Source organism: Oculina patagonica, chromosome 3 (assembly GCF_052425735.1).
Source record: "Oculina patagonica isolate OP01 chromosome 3, crgOcupat, whole genome shotgun sequence".
Taxonomy (NCBI): domain Eukaryota; kingdom Metazoa; phylum Cnidaria; class Anthozoa; order Scleractinia; family Oculinidae; genus Oculina; species Oculina patagonica.
This window is the reverse complement of record NC_135760.1, coordinates 26,202,338-26,222,502: the sequence shown is the minus strand read 5'-3', so window position 1 is coordinate 26,222,502 and position 20,165 is coordinate 26,202,338. Positions and strand designations below refer to the sequence as shown.

Genomic DNA, 20,165 nt, shown 5'->3' with positions numbered 1-20,165 from the left:
CTGTTTTGGAAGTTTACCGGGATAGACTGGAAACTAGCTGTAAACAACATGGCGCCTGCATGGACTTCTTTTCGTTTGTTTGTTAACTGAAAGACTTCTTTTTCGGAGCACACAACGCATCATACAGTAAAATAATCGCCATTTTGAAGAGTTCCTGGATGACAGAGGTGGCTGGAAAGGTTCATTTTATGAGATTTGCCGTTTTTAGACGGTTAACCAAAGGATCCATAGACTAGCCTGCGCCGCCGACTCAAGCCGCCGACGAAACTATCAAAGATAATGGCGAACTACACAACGAGCTCAACTAGAAATGTTTCCGGAAACGGTGCAGTGGTTCGTTGCCTTTATAACACCGTGGACGACGAGGAAATGGTAAGAAGCTATAAGTAAAATAACCTTTCTCAATAATAATTTTACTGTAAATCCTCATCGTTAGTCTCAGTGCAATAAATATTAAAGCTGTTAAGTTTTATACTTTCGCTGTGATATTGCTGTCAATTTATTGTCAGAGTTCTTGAACTTTATCATGCTTCTTTTATAGCTTAGGTTTATTTATATAAGGGTAAGAGTTATGAAAACACAAAATTCAGGGTAAGTGTTTGATTGCAACATGGGAAGATGGTAACTGGTCATTTCGTCAATGGTCCTTCCAAAAAATGCGTGTATCAGAAAATTTTAGCCAAATTTCAGGGGTCTCATCTTCTAGAATTTTTCTTTGATGCCTTCTCAAAGTCTCGATTTCTTTTGCAAGGCTAAAAAGGTCTTGGGCTCGCAGAAAATATATCAGTCTTGCTGTCTCACAAAGTCTCACATTTACCATTCAACACCCGTAATGGCCAGTTCAATTGACTTAAGGGCATCTTCATAGGAGCCTCGTTAGTGGGGCTGGCCCAGTTTCTGAGATCTTGCCTTACCACTATTTATTCAACTATTTATTTCAACATGTTCACTCGCGTAGGTGGGCTAGCCTGGTACTTACGGAAATCCTGGTTTTTATGGCCGAGATCCTAGTAACTGGGCTGGAAATTTTCCCATATGGACACTTCATCCCAGTTACCGGGATGACAAGCTTTTCCATGAAAAGACAGCCAGCACTCCATATTTATAATTATGGTATGTTTCAACAATTTTCTAGACCAGGATGACTTCTATCAGTCACTCATGAGTTTTCAGATTTACAGCAATGATAAATACAAGCGACACTTTTCTGTAGACCAAAATGCTTGTTCGTTAAATTTTACGCCTGGATGATCCTGTCATAATATTTTTCATCTCCATGACTGGGCTGAAATTTCCCATATGACTGGGAAACAAAATTCATCCAGCTAACCTGGCCAGCCTGGTTCCTGGCTCATACGATGAGGTCCTAAGTTGAATGCGTCAACTGCAGTATTTTGTAATAAAGTCTACCAGACTCCAACTTGACACTAGGGAGAGAAAGCAATCATAACAATTGATAAGGAATTTTTTAAAGAGATAAACAAAATACTTTTTGACTTTATTTGGAAGGGAAGGGACAAAGTCAAGCGTCTGGCGCTAATTAGTGAGATCAAAGAGGTAGGACTGAAGGCCCCACATCTGGATTCTATAATTGAAACGCAAAGGGTCCTTTTCTGCAAAAATTAGCGAGCGATCAAGCACAAAGTTGGAAAACAATTCTCCTGCATTATCTAAGACCAGTAGGAGGCAAATTTGTTTTATGCTGCAATTACGATTTGAAAAAAATTGCCAATAAAGCTGCCACTGTTTTATGAGGAATACCTCAAAAGTTTTGCAAAATGCTCAGCAACAAATTACGAAAGTCTGCAGGAAATAAGAGACCTTTCAAAAACCATTTTATGGAACAACAAGAGCTCTTAGAGCTTACAACTGCGCTGGTCTTGTGAGCACTTTAGGGGAGCCATGTGGGGGGAACAAAAAATGCACCCCCCCCCCCCTATCCCCTTTACCTGCGTCAAACAATGTTGCGACTGACAAACAAGATGGTAGGAAAACACCTTGCGTGACATTTCATGGTAAGGCGTTGACTAGTTCCATCCGAAATTAAATATTTTTTTATATGCTAATGCTGGCCAAATTTAATTCCCACGATCCTGATCCGTGAAACAAAAAAATCTTTTAAATCAGCAACCAGTGTTGTCTTAAATTACCGTTTAAAGATTGAATAACCAGCTCCGAAAATGGAATATTGGAGCAAATAATTAAATCAAATTTGAGAAAAACACTAGACCTGTGTTTTGCTGAATGGGAATTCCCCGGAGAATTAATTTAGCAATGACGTAACCTTTGCAAGTCAGGGCATGTTTGTCTCGGTGGTTTTTCATCAGATTTCAGAACGCCAGCACATTCCAGGACACAAACGTAATGTAAATAAATGTAAATTCTTGCCAGCTAAAGCGTATTTATTTAAAGCGTGAAATTTTTATTAGTATTTTCTTCGATGCAAACGCTTCAAAATACTTCACACTGAATTTTGTAAGTAAAGATTAATGGATTCGCAAAAATTTGAAAGGTAGCTGATAATAGCTTTGAAAAATTACGTGACTCGAGGTCTAGCCAATCGAAAGTGAAACTTGTCATGTCAGCGCATTCTTTTACACCAACGTAATGGTATTTATTCACAGATTCTGGCCGGCTGAAATATATTTTTCTTTCGACGCATGAAAATTTAGAATTTCCTTTGAATAAAACGCTTCAAAATCGAATATTTCACATTAAACATTCCTTGTAAAGACAAAAAATAGGAAAATGTTTCCATTTGTTACTGATTTGTAGCTTCTAAACATCGCGTGACATGAGCCTAACCGAGTGGAGGTTTGGTGCAGGTCACCGACAAAACGAAAAATAATAATAATAAACCCCGTGCAGAGCAAGAACTGCGCAGCGTAGTTAATAAGTTTATTTGTATTGAAGGCAAGTCTGTGTATTTTAATTAAAGCACTAGCAGATAAAAGAATTCTTAGAATGAGGGATTTGATTTCCGATAACAATGCACTTATTTTAAAAAGCAATTGCAAATTGAGAGAACTGAATATCTTGCCATTAGATGTTTTTAGGCTTGTTTCTCTAATTGATGCTCTACCAGTAGAATGAGATTAAGGTAACTTCAGGGCTCAAAATAACGGCCGGTCAACGGCCAAAATGACGATTTATCCGGACACAATTTTGGTTCCGCGGTCATTTTGACCGGTCACGCACACGGCTTTCAAAACGGCTTTTCAAATAAATAACACACACACACAAATTATTTGCAGTATTTCTTGAAATTTTACAGTAAAATCATAAAATATCATAGCAGCTTGCAGTCACAAATTTGTAGAATATAGATGAGATGGTCACGCTCTGCGAATTTGTTAAGCGGTTTGCTTAAATAAAACAGGAAACATCCACGTCTGTAAATACGCTAAACAGACAACAATGAACACGGCATCAATCAACGTCTGCTATAAAACACGCGTACAAGAAAAATAGCACTCGTTAGTGGATTTAAAAAACTATATACACCTTTAGAAAGTACGAGTTCGTAGTGTGTTTTTCACCAGCAAGATCATGAGAAAACAATAAAATCATTAAACGCTTTGAATGTTAAGTCAGCAATGTTTCTTTAAATTGTGCCAATTTCGCAACTGAACATGTGCCCATGTGTGCTGACAATTTGACCACCTATGACGTGGTGCTACTTAATTGTCGAAGAGAGTTCCGGTAAACGTTTGCTTGTACTGTACAAAATAAAAAAAAATAATGGTCTCCGCGTCCGGCGCCTACAGATTGAAACGATAACTGTCGATATCTTTTATTCTAAGCCATGGCATTCAAGTATTTCACGCCAATTCTATCGGTCTTCTTGTGTAAGGCTACTTCTGTGGATATCTATGAGTAGTACTTTGCCGTAAGTAATTTTCAGTAGCTCAATCAGGCACCGCATAGAACAGGCTTCTCTGTTGTAGGCGACGTTGAAAACTTGGAGAGATCCATGATTTTTGAAATGCGAAGTGACGTAGGCTTTCTCGCTAATCTCTTGGCAGTCTTGAAGAAAGAGAACTTTTAAACGAGGGCATCTTTTAGGAAGCTCGATGAACAACGAGTCTGAGCAAAGGCAAAGTTATCTCACTTGTAGCATGGGCATATATGTCCTATTACTATTTAGTGTTCGGTAATAAAGACCAGTAAAGTGCTTACAACCAAGATCGCCTCGACCCATAAGTCGTTAACTAATGTAAAACTATGCAGAGTAACATAACATTACGGCTACTGAGCATTTTATTTTATGTAGAGTAGAACGCAGAAGAAATGGAAATTCAAAAAGCGAACATAATAAAATGACACTTTTAGCGATCAAAACATTACAACGAGTGTTTTAGCTTATGGGTCGAAATTTTTGGCGGAATAGGCTATTGTTTCAAAGTAAATACTCAATATTTTGACCGGTCAAAAACGAGACATGACCGAGCAAAAATTGATTTGGCCGGTCAACATGACCGGTCAGTATCCAAAAATTATTTTGAGCCCTGTAACTCTAATCGGGCAAAATGTTTTAATCAAAACTGTGGTTTCCAAATCTGTCTATAAGGAACTTCGAGATAGAATCATCACCCCACCAACTGCTAAGCTGAATTTTAATGCTCGATTTATAAATGATGTCTTAGAATGGAAAGAGATTTACGCCTTGCCTTTTCGCGTTGCATTAGATACAAAACTGCGTAAAATTTCAGTATAAATTACTTAATAGGTGTCTTGATACAAATATTCTTTTATACAAAATTAATGTTGTACCATCTCAAGCCTGTTCCTTTTGTGGTGAAATGGACGAGTCCCTACAGCATTTTAATTTTTGTGTCTTGCCATTACTCAAAGATTTTCTGGGCTGAAGTTATCAAATGGCTCAATGATCTTGATATAAAGATTGAACAACTGTCTGACAAAGATAATAATGTTTGGCATTCTGAAGTGCGAGAACGAGTAATTTGTTGATCATATATTGTTAGTCACCAAACAATATTTTTATTCTTGTAGACAAAGCAAATCTTTACCTTTAATAAGAGTATTAAACTCAAAAATTACATTGATTTACCAAATAGAGGCAATGATATCAAAATCAAACAACAAGTTATCAGCTCACAATAAGAAATGGAGCAAGTATAGAAATAAATTAGTATGCAATCGGCGCACCGGTATCCACATCATAATATTACTTGTAAAACAGCATTTAAAATAGATGAATGAACGGAGGACTCTTTTGTGTAAACATTTTTTTTTTGAAGTATTTATAGTGTCTGTAATAGTTTAGTAGAGTAGTTTATAGTAGTTTAGTAACTAAAACATTGTATTTTTTGAAAACTAAAAAAAACAATTAAAATACAAAAAAAAAATAACAACTGGGTCCTGTCCTGTTGTTGAATGATTAATTACATCACTAACACTTTGTTTCTTTCATCTCCTTTATTTTATAGAAAAAGCTTATTGCAATTATTTATATTGTGACATCAGTGCTAAGGTAGGTTGCCTGGGGGGCAAAAATATCTTTTTTTAATGATGGCAATAAAAAAATATTTTGCAAAGGGTCTATAGAATATTAAGTAAAAAAATCCATATGCTGTGTTTGGCAAAATCGTTTGGCAAGGTGTAAACCTTGGCATTTTCCAGATTTTTCTTCTGGAAATAAACACATCATGTTAGTGTAAGAATATCTTTGTGCATGTGTCAATAATGTTTTATTATTTATTGCTAGTTATCTCTTTTGATTTCTTTGAAGTATCCTTGGAGCTGGATCAGTGATAATTTTTGCCATTGTGAAAAGAATTGTAAGAAGCCCAGAGGTATAAGAATTTCCTTTAGTTTAAAATTCATATTTATTAAATTTATTATCATTACACTGTCAAGGTAACAGATAATGAAAATAATAAATATTATTATTATTTCTCATAATTTCTACCATCTTCACAGGCGCACACCTAGCCTAGCTAATGTGTGGTTGATTCCCTTTAAAAATTCTGTGACACCTTTTCTCTGTGCTTCAGGTTCACCCTTTGTTCCACTTAGCCTTAGCAGACTTGCTTCTCTGTTCTCTGTGGTTCTCTGGAGCCTGTCTTTGGTTTCATGACAAACATAGCAATTGCTTTATCTTGCATGTTTTTGGAGAGGTAAGTGGATTACTTAATAACTAACTACGGATCATGTTTATTACAGGTAGTCTTATAAATCTGATAATTATATACCTACATGTATGTCAGTCGATCTGCTGGTCAGCAGGTGGTCTAATAGTCAGTCGACACCCAGTTTCAATCCTCACATCTCGAAGTTCGAGTCACTCGAAGTTTGAGTCTCGTGGATTGAGTCTCGAGTCTCATTATTGAGACTCGAGGATTGAGAAACAAGGTGGTCTCGAATATTCATGACTCGAAAAGGGTTTTGAGGAAACGATTTATTTGTTGAGGAAAGAACAAAAGCCGCTCGCACCTCATGTACAAGTGTTAAGTGTCAGTAGTGAAGTGTCAGCAAGGTAGTGATCAGTGAAGTATCGGTCGACATACATCTTGACTGATAAATCGACTGACTAGTGACTGACTATCGACCATATCATCTATTGACCAACCACTGACTGATCATTGGCTGACACTCAACTGATATGTTGGTCAACTATCAGCCAACTGTTGACTAATGATATAAATTATTGACTGGCGTACTGGATGAGACTTCCTAAAGTAAACATGATCTCAAAATATTATAAACAGGTAGATTTGTTGCTGGAAAAGTAGCAACAAATGGGGATGCCGTAAAGATTTTTTATGCTTAATGATAAACCGTAGACTAGCTACATTGGTCGGAAGAGTTCCGTTATAGTATTTTTTATGATTATCATAAGAGCAACAGCGGAAGATGTTAGCCGCCAAAGTGTTCCCGTCAACCTCCTCCAATGGAAAACGAATTTTTTCTCGGAAAGCATTTTGTAAGTTTGTATTATTGGATAATATTATTCAAACTTGTCGGCAGAATTTTTTTCCTTTGATGTTTCCGAGAATCATTCTTAAAGAAAGAACTGTGCATTATAAAAATATTACTTTTAAAATAAGGCCCAAGAGAAACGTCGCGTTGCTGTTTTAGGTTGGTTTCCTCAGAAACGAAACGTTATTGTTTTGGATTCAATGTGAACTATTTACACAGCATATCTACTATCCAAACAGAAGAACGCTTGTTACGACAATGTCAACACGTTGTACTGAAGGCGAACAAACTCTTTTTTTCATGTTCTTCAAATATCGAAAGGATAATCCTCAGCAACCCCCAAAAATATTGAAATTTTTTAGCTACTACAATGCTTTTAAAGTTCGAATTAAGCGATGTATTGGCGAAAAATACAAAGCGAGCTCTTTGCGTGTTTACCAGTACTTGATTGTTAATTAAATTTTAACAGACATCACGTAAGATTCACGAGTGTTAAGTTATCCGCAAACTGCTAGCTGGAGTTACCAGAAACTCATTCAACTTCTTTATTCTGCAACTCTACAGATTGCCGGCTACTATACACGTGACTCTCAATCAATACGTTATTGTCCATTTTCATCGGTATCTATCTCCGATCCTGTAACTGTAACATAACACAACATCCTCCCCTTTTTGAGCGAGCGATCAACGATTCTTCCGTACTTCAACTTAATAAAAAAAATCAAAGTTTAAATAACTGTCTTTTTAACGCCTGCCTTAAATTTCCTAATAATTCATATCCCTTTTTTTTTTCTCCTACACTCTTAACGGACATTCCTACCGGGTCACTACGACGGGTGAAGTGTGATCAGGGATTCTCTCGCATCCTTGTGTTCACACCGTCAACCTGACTGTGTTTCTCTTCTACTCCTCTCTGTTTCTTTTCTCCCCCTGAGCTGTAGGGTTCCGGTCCTCCCGGCTGTTCCACTAGCACTGGGTGTCCTCCTTCTCTTCGCGGTTGTGTCCCATTCAGTCTCAACATGTCGTCTTTTCCTCTTACCCTTCTCCCCCTCCCCCTTCTCCTCACTCCTCCATCCTTTCTACTCTTACAACTTTTTGTCCCCTTTTCTTCCTTCCTGAGCTCCTGTCAGTACCACTCACGTTTCACCCGGTCTCCGCCTCTGCGGCCTCCCCCTTTTAAACGGTGATCCTGCCAATTCTTCTTCGTGTCCCTCTTCCCTCTGTGTGTGTCCTCGCTGCTGCATCTCTTTACTACTGGCCTCGCACTTCTTCCGACGTCAAGTTCCTCGCTGGTGGCCGTTCTGTGACTTCTCTTCTTTCTCGGGATCGGTGGGCCTCCGCTTTCTCCTTCGCGCGTCTTCTTCACCCTCTCTCTCTCGCCTCGTCCCCATGTGGAGGGTGTCTTCCTTCCGTCCATCTTCTTCTCGACACTTCGGCCCCAACTTGTGATAACTTGATTCTTTGGGTTTTTTCCTCTCCCGCTGGCTCCCTTACTCCGGTCTTACCTTCTGTGGGCATCCCTACTGTGTCAGTGCCTCTGTCGCCCTCCTCTCGGGCCGACTCTTGTCGCTACACCTGTACGCGCTCTTTTTCTGTTCGCGCCTCCTCTGTTCTGGGCGGCCGTGGCGATTCCTCTCCTTGCACACGCCCTTCTACTATCACTTATCTTAGGGTCGGTCACTGACATGGGGCTCTTCCGGGCTTTTCTCTCTTCCTCCTCCCTTCTCCCTGCTTCTGTCGGCAGTTGGGGCCCCTCTCCCTCCGGGGTCTCCTCGCGGCTGTCTCCTGGGGTACGCTTCTCCTCTCTGTCCTTCTCGTTCCTCTCCTCCTTCACCCCCCCGGTGGTCGCCCACCATCCCGGCGTGAGGCGTGGACTACTCCAGTCCTGCTTTTCCTCTCCTTCGTCTTCCTTTGCGTCTCGTGCTCCTGACTTCCGCTCTTTCGAGCAGTGGGCGCCGCTCCCTTCGGGTGTCTTCTCTTCTGGTCCGGGCTGTTATGACGAGTTGTTTTGTGATTTTCGCGGGGGTGGGTGTGTTGTTCGTGCACGGTCCGCGTGTGGCTGCGGTGATGACTTCTTTGACGGCTTGTGATCCCTTTAGTGGTTGTTCATGCTCGCATCGACTTGATGATAGTGGGCTGCCGTTTATCAAATCTCTCCTTGGTTTCTTGTCTGACTTGGTGGCGTGCTAGTGTCGTCGCTTCTCTTCTTCCCACCTTTCCCCTTTTCATGTCCTGCTTACTCTTTCCCCGCGGGACTCTTCTCGGGAACCGTCCGACCCTCCTTCTCCTCCCCCCCTCCCGTGTCGATCTTCCCTTCTTCCATTCTTTCATTTCGGCTTGTGGCTTCTGGCATCGCCCGTTCTCTACTTGTCGCCATTTCTACTTAGTCTGAGGATCAAGCGGTTTCTAGGCTTCCCTCTGGTTCTTCTTCTGTTCCCTGTATTTTTTCTCTCACTTTTCCTTCTTCGTCGCCTTCTCCACCCATTGAACGTTTTCAGGCCTCAAACGAATGCAAGATAGGCTACTATACTCTTCTTCTCTTCATTTGTCCTCCTGTGGTGTCTGCTGGTCGCCACTAAAGCTTAGGGTGCGGGCGGTTGAATGGAGGACGATTGCATTGACTTGCGCTTGCTGGGCGCTGGTGCTTGTGCGGGCGGATCAGGCATCTTTGGTCGTCTTGCTGTCTTCTATTTACCTTGACACCGCTGCCACCATGTTAAGTTATCCGCAACTGCTAGCTGGAGTTACCAGATAACTCGATTCAACTTCTTTATTCTAGCAAAAGCACTCTAACAAGATTGCACGAGCTACTATACACGTGACTCTCAATCAATACGTTATTGTCCATTGTTCATGCGGTATCTAATCTCTAGCGATCACGTGTAACTGTAACATAACACAACAACGAGTATTTTTTACTACAGTTTACTTAAGTCAAACAAACACTTTTTTTGTTGATAAAACTTTGATTAAATTTTAAGACACATGCAGTACTGTAAAAATTAAAAATTATTGGGAAAAGTCAGCCGCATGTAACTGATTTAGCTGATTTAATTAGAAAGTGTAGACATTTGACGGAACGGCAAGGAATTTTAGTTTTCACGAATGAAAACACCAGAAGAATTCGCTTTTGCTTATCATATTGGCATAGTCAACATATTTCCGCGAGTCGCTTTAACGATATGAGGAATGAGAGTCCAACTGTAACTGAATAATTTAGATGTTAGCTAGTTCGGGCGGTTTATTCCCAGATTTCTTTAAAGCAACTTAAGCGCTTTTGTTTACACGCAGCTGAACACGAAAATAGAAACAGTCGATCAATCACCTTGCAAAACCAGTTATTCTCAAGCTCATGCATTTGACTTATTTCCTTGTCTTCCGCATCAAAACCTGTTTTCCTCAATTCCTTACAATTTAACCCAACCTTGCCAAAACCGGTTTGCCCAACACCCAAGGGACCAATATATGATGTTGTTATTGGTTATTTCGGTTGTTAATCCAATTATCCTTACTCCCAAGGGAAATACACACGCATCATGAAAACAACTAGGATGCCCTTAGGCATCCCAAAAAGAAATTCATTGTACACAAACCCACTAAGAGCTTACTAAATTGATTTTGGTTTTGTTAAACACTAGATAGCACATCTTGCGTCATTCCTTCTGACTGTCAACTATGGTTTAAATGCATTCATCAGACTCCAAGAGAAGGTTCATATTATCAGCCAGCTGCAGTTGCAGTTCTCCTCAGTAAGTACTAGTAACAACATATCAATGAAACAGAGAAATTTTCTATGGACTGTCATAAAACCATAACCAAAATATTTACATTTTGCTAATCAGCTTTTTTTGTCAAAGCAAATCACACATAGCTGATGTATAAGATAACAGTGGCAGATCTAGGGGAGGGACCTGGGGGGCCCGGGCCCACACCATATTTTTAGGCCAACTAAGGCCTGAAGGGACAAGAAAAATTAATTTTGGGAGCAGCCCCCCCCCCCCCCCCTTATTCCAGGGTTCTGGATCTGCCACTGGATTAGTGTAGGAAAATACCATGTTATGTAAGGGCCGAATCCACTAGCGGACAAATTTTGTAACAATTGGTAGATTTCATCATTAACGTGTCACTTGTTACAGAAAACAAGTGCGAATGCGTTTTTTGAGACCTAGAACTTGTCCAACATTTCAGGAAAACAAAGAAGCAGTTGTCTTATGATTGGTCCGCGTTGCACGCGCGATAGATGTTGTCAAACAATTGCAAAAACAAGTGCGAACGACTTCTTGGACAAGGGCAAATTTTGTCAAAACGGACAAATCATCAAAGGGGCCGAAGTCCTGCCCAAGGCAGGACAATTCATGACAAGTCGCATTCCCATGCCCATCGTAATGCCAGATAACAATACATTGTTGATTGGCTATTGTGTTTGGCCCAAATTGCACCGAAAAACAACACGCACTCAAACGTTGTTGGGATAGTATGCACCGTGATGTGGCTCTCACTATCATAATCTAGCCGCAAAATCTTTTCGCGAGAGGCAAAGCATATTTATAAGTGAAGTGTTTCGGCCAAATGTAAGAATGAGAAATGAAAAAGGTATCTTGAGACGACTCATTATTCTACTGCATGAGAACACGCGTACTTTAAATGCGAATTGTTTTAGATTTTTTTACCGCGTTGTACTGCATATTTGATGTTTACCCAAGACGGCCGTGCTGAGAAATGTACAGGGATGGCAGAAGCACGTGCAGAGCTATTGTACTAATAATTACACCTTTTGTTTTCTTCAAAATGTCTCTGACTTGTCGCGACAATTTTGTTTTTGTAAAAAATGTTATGACATTTAAAACTTGTTCGCTAGACTAGCGAACAAGTTTTAAATGTCATAACATTTTTTACAAAAACAAAATTGTCGCGACAAGTCAAGTGCGATTCGGCCCTAATGCACAAAGTGCTAAGGATTTCTTTTCCTTTTTTTGAAAAGGATTTTTTGTTTTTATTTATGTCATAATTATTTCATCAGGTTTCATCAAGTAGATTTTACATTTGGCTATCCAGGATATTTTATGCTATGTGTTGGTGAGTACAAGTGGCCAGTTTATTGGGAAAATTCTAGTCATGAATTAATTATTAAAAAGAATGGTTAATCTTTGCTTCACCACGCATCTGAATTTCATTTGATGTGATAATGGTTTGGATGATCAACTGCTACAATGTAGAGTACAGGGTAACCCTATACTTCACAGAGATCTTGGGTTCTAAATCCCAGCATGACCATCTTTGAAAGTCAGATTTTGATAAATTGTGGTTTTATTCGAAAAACTTGATATTAATTGCCTCCACTTCTGGCAAGGAAACAATTTACTACTGTACAATGCGACTGTAAATTAAACATGCTGTGAGTTGTTAGTCCCTGCAGGTGGCCACAATACATAAAAATTACATGTATGTTGCAGTCACTTGTTGGAAAGCAATCACTCAATTTTGGTCATGTACAGAGTGTATTGAGGTATAGGCTCATTATAATCGACTTCTGATCTGATTTTAGCTGCTTAGGTGACTTAAAAAGAGAATTTAGTTGAGTCATTTGCTTGGCTCTCAGGCACTGTTACAATCACACAAACAAATTTAGTGTTCACTTGCCAAGAAATGCCTGCAGTGCTTCTTCATGGGGTAGTTGTTTGTCAGAATGGTTAAATATTTATAGTAGTTACTATAGATTACAAGTTAACAGTTCTAGGTGCACAGACTATCTCTGAGAATAAGGTACCTCTCTGGCTCTCAACAGTGGTCCTACATGTAGCCCAAAAACAGTAGACTGAGGTTGTCTATTACCCCCATCCTCTCCTGGCCCACCCCATCTCAGTCTGTCTTTATCTGCAAAAGGGATAACATCCTGTTTGATAAACAACATTAATTTTATTTCAATCCTTTCTTTCCTCATAGGTTGATCCCTGTTGCTATTATGGCCCCTTTACTATTTCACTCTGAAGACATTGCTAGTTCTGAAGACTGTACACGGTAAGTCCTAACCTTAGATCTTTTATCCTTTTATTAACCCTTTGCAGTACAATATAATTCTACATATCCCCCCCCCCTGCACCTGTCACACTGATTAAAACAGTGGTAAGGGAGTGAGGGAAGAGGAAAACAGGTTAGCTAGAAGACATGCTCTCACGCAAACAGGGCTCACTACCCAACACTAAAAACATGTCTCAGTTCAGGAGCACATGGAATCCTGGCACATTCGTGTTGAAATGCACTGACTTACCTACAAGGAAATGCTGATGCTCTTTGTTGTTAACTTCATTAATTAAAATTGCATTTAACTGCATGCATCCCAATCAAGAGCAGCAGTAATGTGCTACAGAAACCTGAGTTAGGTACAACGCTAGGCAGTCTTCTACTCAGTTCTAGTACTGGAACAGGCTTTAAGCTCACTTTTTACATTGCTTCAGTGTAAACTAAAAGTATATGATTTTGCGAAACCTTCACTTTTCTGTGAGACATGCTTGTGTGTTTTTTCCAGTTGTCTTTTACTTTTTGATCGACCAAAGGCACAGGTAGGCTTCATAAGTAAAGTTCTTCTAATGCTGGAAACTGAAGCTGACTTATACTAAAGCTGTGGACTTTTTATCTTTATCACCATCATTCTATTTGTACTCTGCAACAATACCTGCCAATAGCAGGCTAGTTTCTCTTTTTTGATTCAAAATTATTTTTAAATACAAAACCCATTTATTTAACCTATGCCAATATGATCAACTGTGGTCTACATATTGTACATTTGGGTATCAAATATTGAAAATGATTTCAGTCCCTTCTATAGTTTAATTAGGCTGCCGCTCCGATAAAGAGTAACCCAATTCCATAACATGGTCTTGATTGCTGTACATGTACACACAATCTACATTTATTCAGTAGAGGTTTACTATTAAATAATTTGCATTATTTACAGTTAGTTAAACATTTGAAATTTCAGTCAAAGAACTGAAACATGACTCGTTGATGTATTTTAATTTCGTTGTGCATTCTTTTATATTTGTTATTATAATTTTCTTTTTTTAGAGTGGTCAAATGAAGTCAGATTCAGTGTGGGGATATTATGGTTCAATAGCACTGATCTCCACATTGTCCTTTTCCATTGTAGCCCTTGTGGTTAGTAAAATCAAATTTAAAATCTAACAAACATTGTAACTGATGATGGAACAGGTTTCTCCGAAAAAATGTATTATTAACTTGAAAATTTTGACGTTTTGTGTTTACAAACCCCGCCAGTGAGTCTGTTGTTACTAAAACTACATGTGTGTCTACATGTAGGGTTGTAGATTTAAAAAAGAAGTTTACATAGCTTAACACTTTAACCTATAGTTGAGCAACAAGAGTTAACATGTAGAAGTGATAAAGAAACAATTAAAAAAATAGGTTAGTTTTATAGAGAGATTTTGTTATAAGAGGACAAAGGGGATGGAGGTGGTCAGCTGGAAACATAATTTTTTTTTTTACAGCTGGTATATTTTCTGATGCTCCGAGTTTACAGAAAGGCTGTTATTTATTCAGGTTTGTGTTTGGAATTGTTGTACATTTTTACAAATTAATGCTACCCTATATTTTTCTCAGTCCCCCTCAGCGCATACTGAAGCATTAACACACGCTTCTCCCTGGACGATCCACTGCTCAAATTGAGTTTCAGCAGGAGAGTGTGGTACTGTGGGTGTTAAACTCTGACATTTTTCCCATTTTTTGCACCCTATATTTATGACTTGTCAGTAAGGTTTCCTCGCTTATTCATGCTTATTAGAAGCGTGGAAGTGTTGTTGTGCACTGTAATGTAAGGCTGCCGGTTTAGCTACCAGTCGAGTTCGCACCGTCCAAGTTCGCAGCCACCTTCAGAGTACACTTACCGTGTTTGCTCCCAAATAATATTACCGTAGTAAAAACTGCTACATCATTATTAGCGTAGATACCTCATTTATGAGACTTCATATTGTGTACCGAACTGTGCTAAAATCAAGACATTGCAATTTTCAGTTGAGACTCGATCTCCTATCGCGAATCGCTAACTTTTCGGGTAGGCGTCAGTTTTCTAAAAGACAGGTACTTGATCCTCTTTCAGTATTTATACGTTGGTTGTGATTTGTTTTCAGGAGTATTAACAGACCTTCAGCGGGCCAGCATAGACGCCATCCGTAATAAAATCTTCTTGTACATACTGGTGTTTTTGATATGCTGGAGCCCAGGTAAGTCTTTAGCTGCATTGTATAGCAATCTAGCTAGCATGCCAGTTCGTGTATGCAGCCGATATTTTTTTTTGCCCGCAAAAACCCGTCTGCTTTCGAGGGTGTCCTAAAGCAAGAAGCAAAACACCTGACTGCTGAGAGAAAAAATCTATTGAATTCAGCATAAAGATTACACTCCACGTAATAATAGTCTTTCTTTTTATCCTCTACCACTCTATTGTTCTAATTTACAAAAGCAGTGGGCTTCTTGGCTCATTACTTTGCTTAAAGGGGTGCCTACATGATAGCGGCATGGTTTTCTTGCAGAAGAAAAAAAACGTATTTAAGGAATAATTAGGACTTTCCTACTTTTTTTTTTTTAAGGCAGTCTTTCTTTTTATTGCAAGAGTAATCGTTGCCTATTTTCTCCTTACAGACGGGTGATGCGAATAGAGAAAATCATCATTTAACTGTAGCTAGGGAATATTGGATTGATGCACGAAATTCTAACAAGTTATAGAGTACAGTTAAAACGAAAGCAGAGCTCTATATAATAGCCTTTGAGAACCTTGATCATTAATAATAAATACTCACAAATTTTGTATTGCTTTTGTAGCACTGGTGGTAGCATTGTGCGACTACGATCCCAAAATATCACTCACAAACATGCGTCATTGGTTTGCCCTGTTTGTGGTGCAAGTAAGTTTGAACAGAACTTTAAAGAGGCTCGATGTAGTTTTTTTAGCCGAAGGGTGCTTGTTTTGAAAACTAAAATTATCTGGGAAGCCATTGTTCGATTTTTACCAAAATACACCATAATGATCAAATATGACCAAATGTTAATTTTTTACCCGTCACTTAATCACAAAGGTTACCATAGCAACCATTGACGTTTTCTTTTGTTCTCAAACAAGCTTGATTTTCTCGAAATCTAGATTGACTCTTGGTATTCATTTTTTGATATGTTCAAGTATAGTAGATTGACTACCTGTACACAAAATTTTAGGAAAATCTGTAAGAGCTTTTTTGAGTAAATCAAGAATGAAGTTTTTGTTATTTCTTATAATTTCCTACAATTGGCAGTCGATATATTTTAACAAATTAAAGCAGAAACTCTTTCGCCTTTAGTTAATGGTTTTAGATGGTGTAAGTATTTATATTTCAGTAAGAGTAACTGCGCTCAAATAATACAAAACAATTTAAAAGCGCCTATTTTATATTAAAACAGGGTTTTTCTGAAAATGTCATTCTTCATTTACTTTAAAACGCTCTTACAGATTTTTCTAAAATTTCGTCAACAGTTAGTCAATCTACTTAACTTAAACATATCAAAAAATAAACACCAAGAGTCAATCTAGATTTCGAGAAAATCAATCTTGTTTGAGAACAAAAGAAAACGTCAATCGTTACTATGGTAACCCTTGTGGCTAAGTGATGGGTAAAAAATTAAAATTTGGTCATATTTGATCATTATGGTGTATTTTGGCAAAAATCGAGCACTGGCTTCCTAGATAATTTTTATTTTCAAAACAACCACCCATCGGCTAAAGAAACTACATCGAGCCTCCTTAAAGTGACCATGTTTTTACCCAATTATCCAACAGTCCACAGTTGTGTATATTTAAATCGACGAATTATCAATATATCACGCAAACTCGAGTTAATAATAAGCTCAGCCATAGACATTTTGTGTGTAAAAATCTTGGTAAGAGCTACTTGTTGCCAAGAGTAAGTGATCGTGAAGATACTTTAAGAAGTTAGGTGCCAACCATTGGACAGCAAATGACGAAAGTAGCCAATCAGAAATTGAAGTGGTGACGTGTCAAAGCTTTTGTAAAAGCGCGGAAAAATTTACGTCATCAAGAACACAGTTGGTTCTGCTTTTGCGTCTGATTGGCTGATGTAGGTGCATCTATAATTTGATTGGTTAATCGACAGGGCACTTTGTACAAGTTAGGCAATAAGGTAGCTTACGGCGCTCTCCATTAGTCAGAGCTAGCCGGCCGGTCTGCTGGATTTGAATGTAAAACGGGTCTTTTTTCCATGAGATTTTTCCACAAATCCATGACAACAGTGAAAAAATATTTATGCATTGACTGATTTGCCAGGACAAATCTGACTAACAACGGAATTCTGTTCTCGAATATACCGGTCTGGCCGGCCAGTTCGGACTAATGGAAAGCGCCCATAGATTAAATTCCATCATCGTACTTCACCCTACTTTTTTTTTCTCAGTATAAAAACTTCCGCATAATTTGATGTTATTGCTTGTGTGTCTGTTGATAGGGTCTGACTGCACCCATGCAAGGCTTTTTAAACTGTATAGTGTACGGCTGGTCCAGAAAGAGCTTCCGTGACGCTTCGGAGCAGCGAAGAAATATGTTGCTGGATTCCGACGAATATGTCTCTTCTCAACGCCGACGGACCTCTTACGGATCCATGGGTTCATTATGATAACAACACCATGGCAAAGACTGCAAGGAAAGTTCATTCTCCCGTGCCGTGTTTAGCGTGCTAGGCTTGTCACGCAATCTTGTCTCGAAGGAGGGATGGCGTGACGAGTAAAAGAGAACGTCAAGATTGAGAGAGATCAAAAGATTGCATGAACCAAATACAAGTCTTTTACACGGACGCGGACGATTCTATTTTGGCTTGTAACACGGTCCAAGATTGCGTGACTTGCCAAGAAAACTACGGAAGGTTTTAACAAGTGCTTTGGGCGTGTTCCGAACTCACCCGAGTTCTAGCGTCACGTTTTGTCAACATAAAGTAATAGTTTTCTGTTTCTTACTTAAAATATGGCGTGTAACAGAACTGTGTTAAAATACCGTATTATCCGCCTAATAATCCCGGGGCCCCTGGGGCTTACAAATAAGTAAGGGAGTTTTTGATGGAGTATTACTGCGGGGTGGGGAGTGGGGCGCTCATAAGACAGATTCTCCACTAGATTCCTGCATGCAGACTAACTGCACGACCATTCTAAACGCGTTTTATGAATACAAATTATCGCATAAGGAAAGATTGATATCGTTTTTATTCATGAGTTCTTATTACCACATCGCCAACTAGAGAGTCTTGTATATAAAGTGTACAGCACAATAAGCATAAAGTAATTTATTTCAAAACCATATAGGTTTATTCCTAGCTGAGGTTAGGCAGGAAAATGCAGTGAAATATTTCTAAACGAATGCCTTTCCTAAAAGACAACTACTTAACATTAAGATGCTGCAATCAAAGCTGCCGCTAGTAGTCAAGTGTCTTTTCACTTGATTTGGGAGGTGTTTTAATTAAAGTGTGGCTGGAACTATCTCTCGAGCAAAAATCTCCAGTTTCGATCTAAAAGGGAACTATCCTCGCAAGGTTAGCCTGCAGAACAGGCGTTTTATTTTTTGCAGTGTTATTGCGAAGCGCGCCCCACGAGCGCGAAGCGCGAGGGAAAATAAATTTTTCCTTCGCGCTTCGCGTTCGCCCTCGCGTGACCCGCTAAATAAAAGCCTAGCACTTCGCGCTTCGACCCGCAAAATAAACCGCGTGTTCTGCAGGCTACGCAAGGTGGGCTGGGAAGTGTTGGGTTTCATTAAAAAAGTTCGATAATAAAGAAGACTTGGTGTAAATTGTATTGATTTATTCTTTGTTGTATTGTCATGCTTTTCAGGCTTCAGTATTGACAATTTGATTGACAATAATACTATTTATAGATAGACATTAAATTGTTTTTAATCCAGTGTTTCAAGTTACGTCTACCTTATTATAGGAAATTAACGATACATGTTATTAACGCGAATTTCAAAAATTCGCGTTAATTTTATTGATGTTAATTAATATAAACACGTTTACTATAAGCATTTAACCAGAACTTTTCTCAAATTCGCGTTAATTTTATTACGCGTCAATTTTGTTCGCGTTGTTAAAATGCCTCGTTATTGCCCCCGCAGGGTTTTGGCCCAGAGGCCAAAACCCGAGGAGGCACACTAGGAGTCCCCGGGTGTATACATACAAGGACAAAATATTTTTGCAAGCGCGCACTGTGGTGTCGGGTACTTGCAACCACGAGGTCGCGTTTGGTCACCTTCGCGTTTCGAGCTTCACCATCTGCTAGCAGCGTTTTGTTTTCCGGTTTTGGCCTACGCGTGTTCACAGATTTGTTCGAGCGGTTTCTCTGCTTTGGTTGTGTTAAGTGATATTTGAAGCAAATGTTAGTAATACGTCGAAAGATTTCGAGCAATTGGTTTCGTGTTCTTGGTTACGTGCATGTTCCAAGCGTTTATACATTTGTAAGGTTTGCTTTCGGAGGTTTGTTGTATCGTATACATCTTACAAGTTACAACGAGTAATAAACAAAAGCGTGAACTTTGTCATGTAGTACAAGGTACAACGTAATTCGTTTCGCTAACAAACTGTCAGATTATTTGATCCAAAGAGTGGGTTGTTCTCTCGAATCCTGTGCCATATTTTGTTACTCGTGGAATTTTTTAGGCTTTTTGGCCTGGAAATTATTGTAAGTTTATTTTGAATGTTATAAGCCCAGGAATAAGCTTGTGTGTTGTCATCACGAATAATGTGTTATGTGTTATTTCCGCTAGGTGTTATTTACGCGCGCTAGGTAATATAATTCGACTTGAACTTGTGAATATTTTTAGGACGTAACGGTGTCACACAACAAGAAATTCCGCATGACTTAGTAGAGTTTTCCGATTAAACGGAAATGGAACGACTTTTTCCGCCTGTTATAGCTAATTAGATGCAAAGTGCCGTTTGTTTCAATTTGCACAATGAAATTTCAGTTATTATTCATTGTTTACGAGCAGATTAAATTAGCGTCTCGTGGTGGAATGCAAACTATATTCTTTTTAAACTGCTTGAAAATCAAGATACAATGTTTACGTATCACAGTTTCCCAGAAAAATATATTGAAAACAGCAGTATATTTTCTGAGACAGCTGAAGAAAAATGTTTTTAGGTGCAAAGTACCCATGGTATAAAAAATAGTTACTGAAAGGAGACGGC

General features: G+C 38.9%; 1 protein-coding gene across 1 annotated transcript; it reads left to right on the top strand.

The window, feature by feature from the left end:
- The first annotated feature begins 41 nt into the window (after positions 1-41).
- Positions 42-18,772, top strand: LOC144647271 (transmembrane protein 116-like). The gene is made up of 13 exons (XM_078507055.1): positions 42-372; positions 5,451-5,494; positions 5,753-5,816; positions 6,018-6,140; positions 10,581-10,691; positions 11,963-12,018; positions 12,886-12,960; positions 13,469-13,502; positions 14,008-14,097; positions 14,448-14,499; positions 15,087-15,179; positions 15,775-15,857; positions 17,445-18,772. Exons 1-13 carry the CDS (start codon positions 280-282, stop codon positions 17,610-17,612), a joined length of 1,086 nt encoding a protein of 361 aa, XP_078363181.1. The 5' UTR covers positions 42-279; the 3' UTR covers positions 17,613-18,772.
- Positions 18,773-20,165: the final 1,393 nt, after the last annotated feature.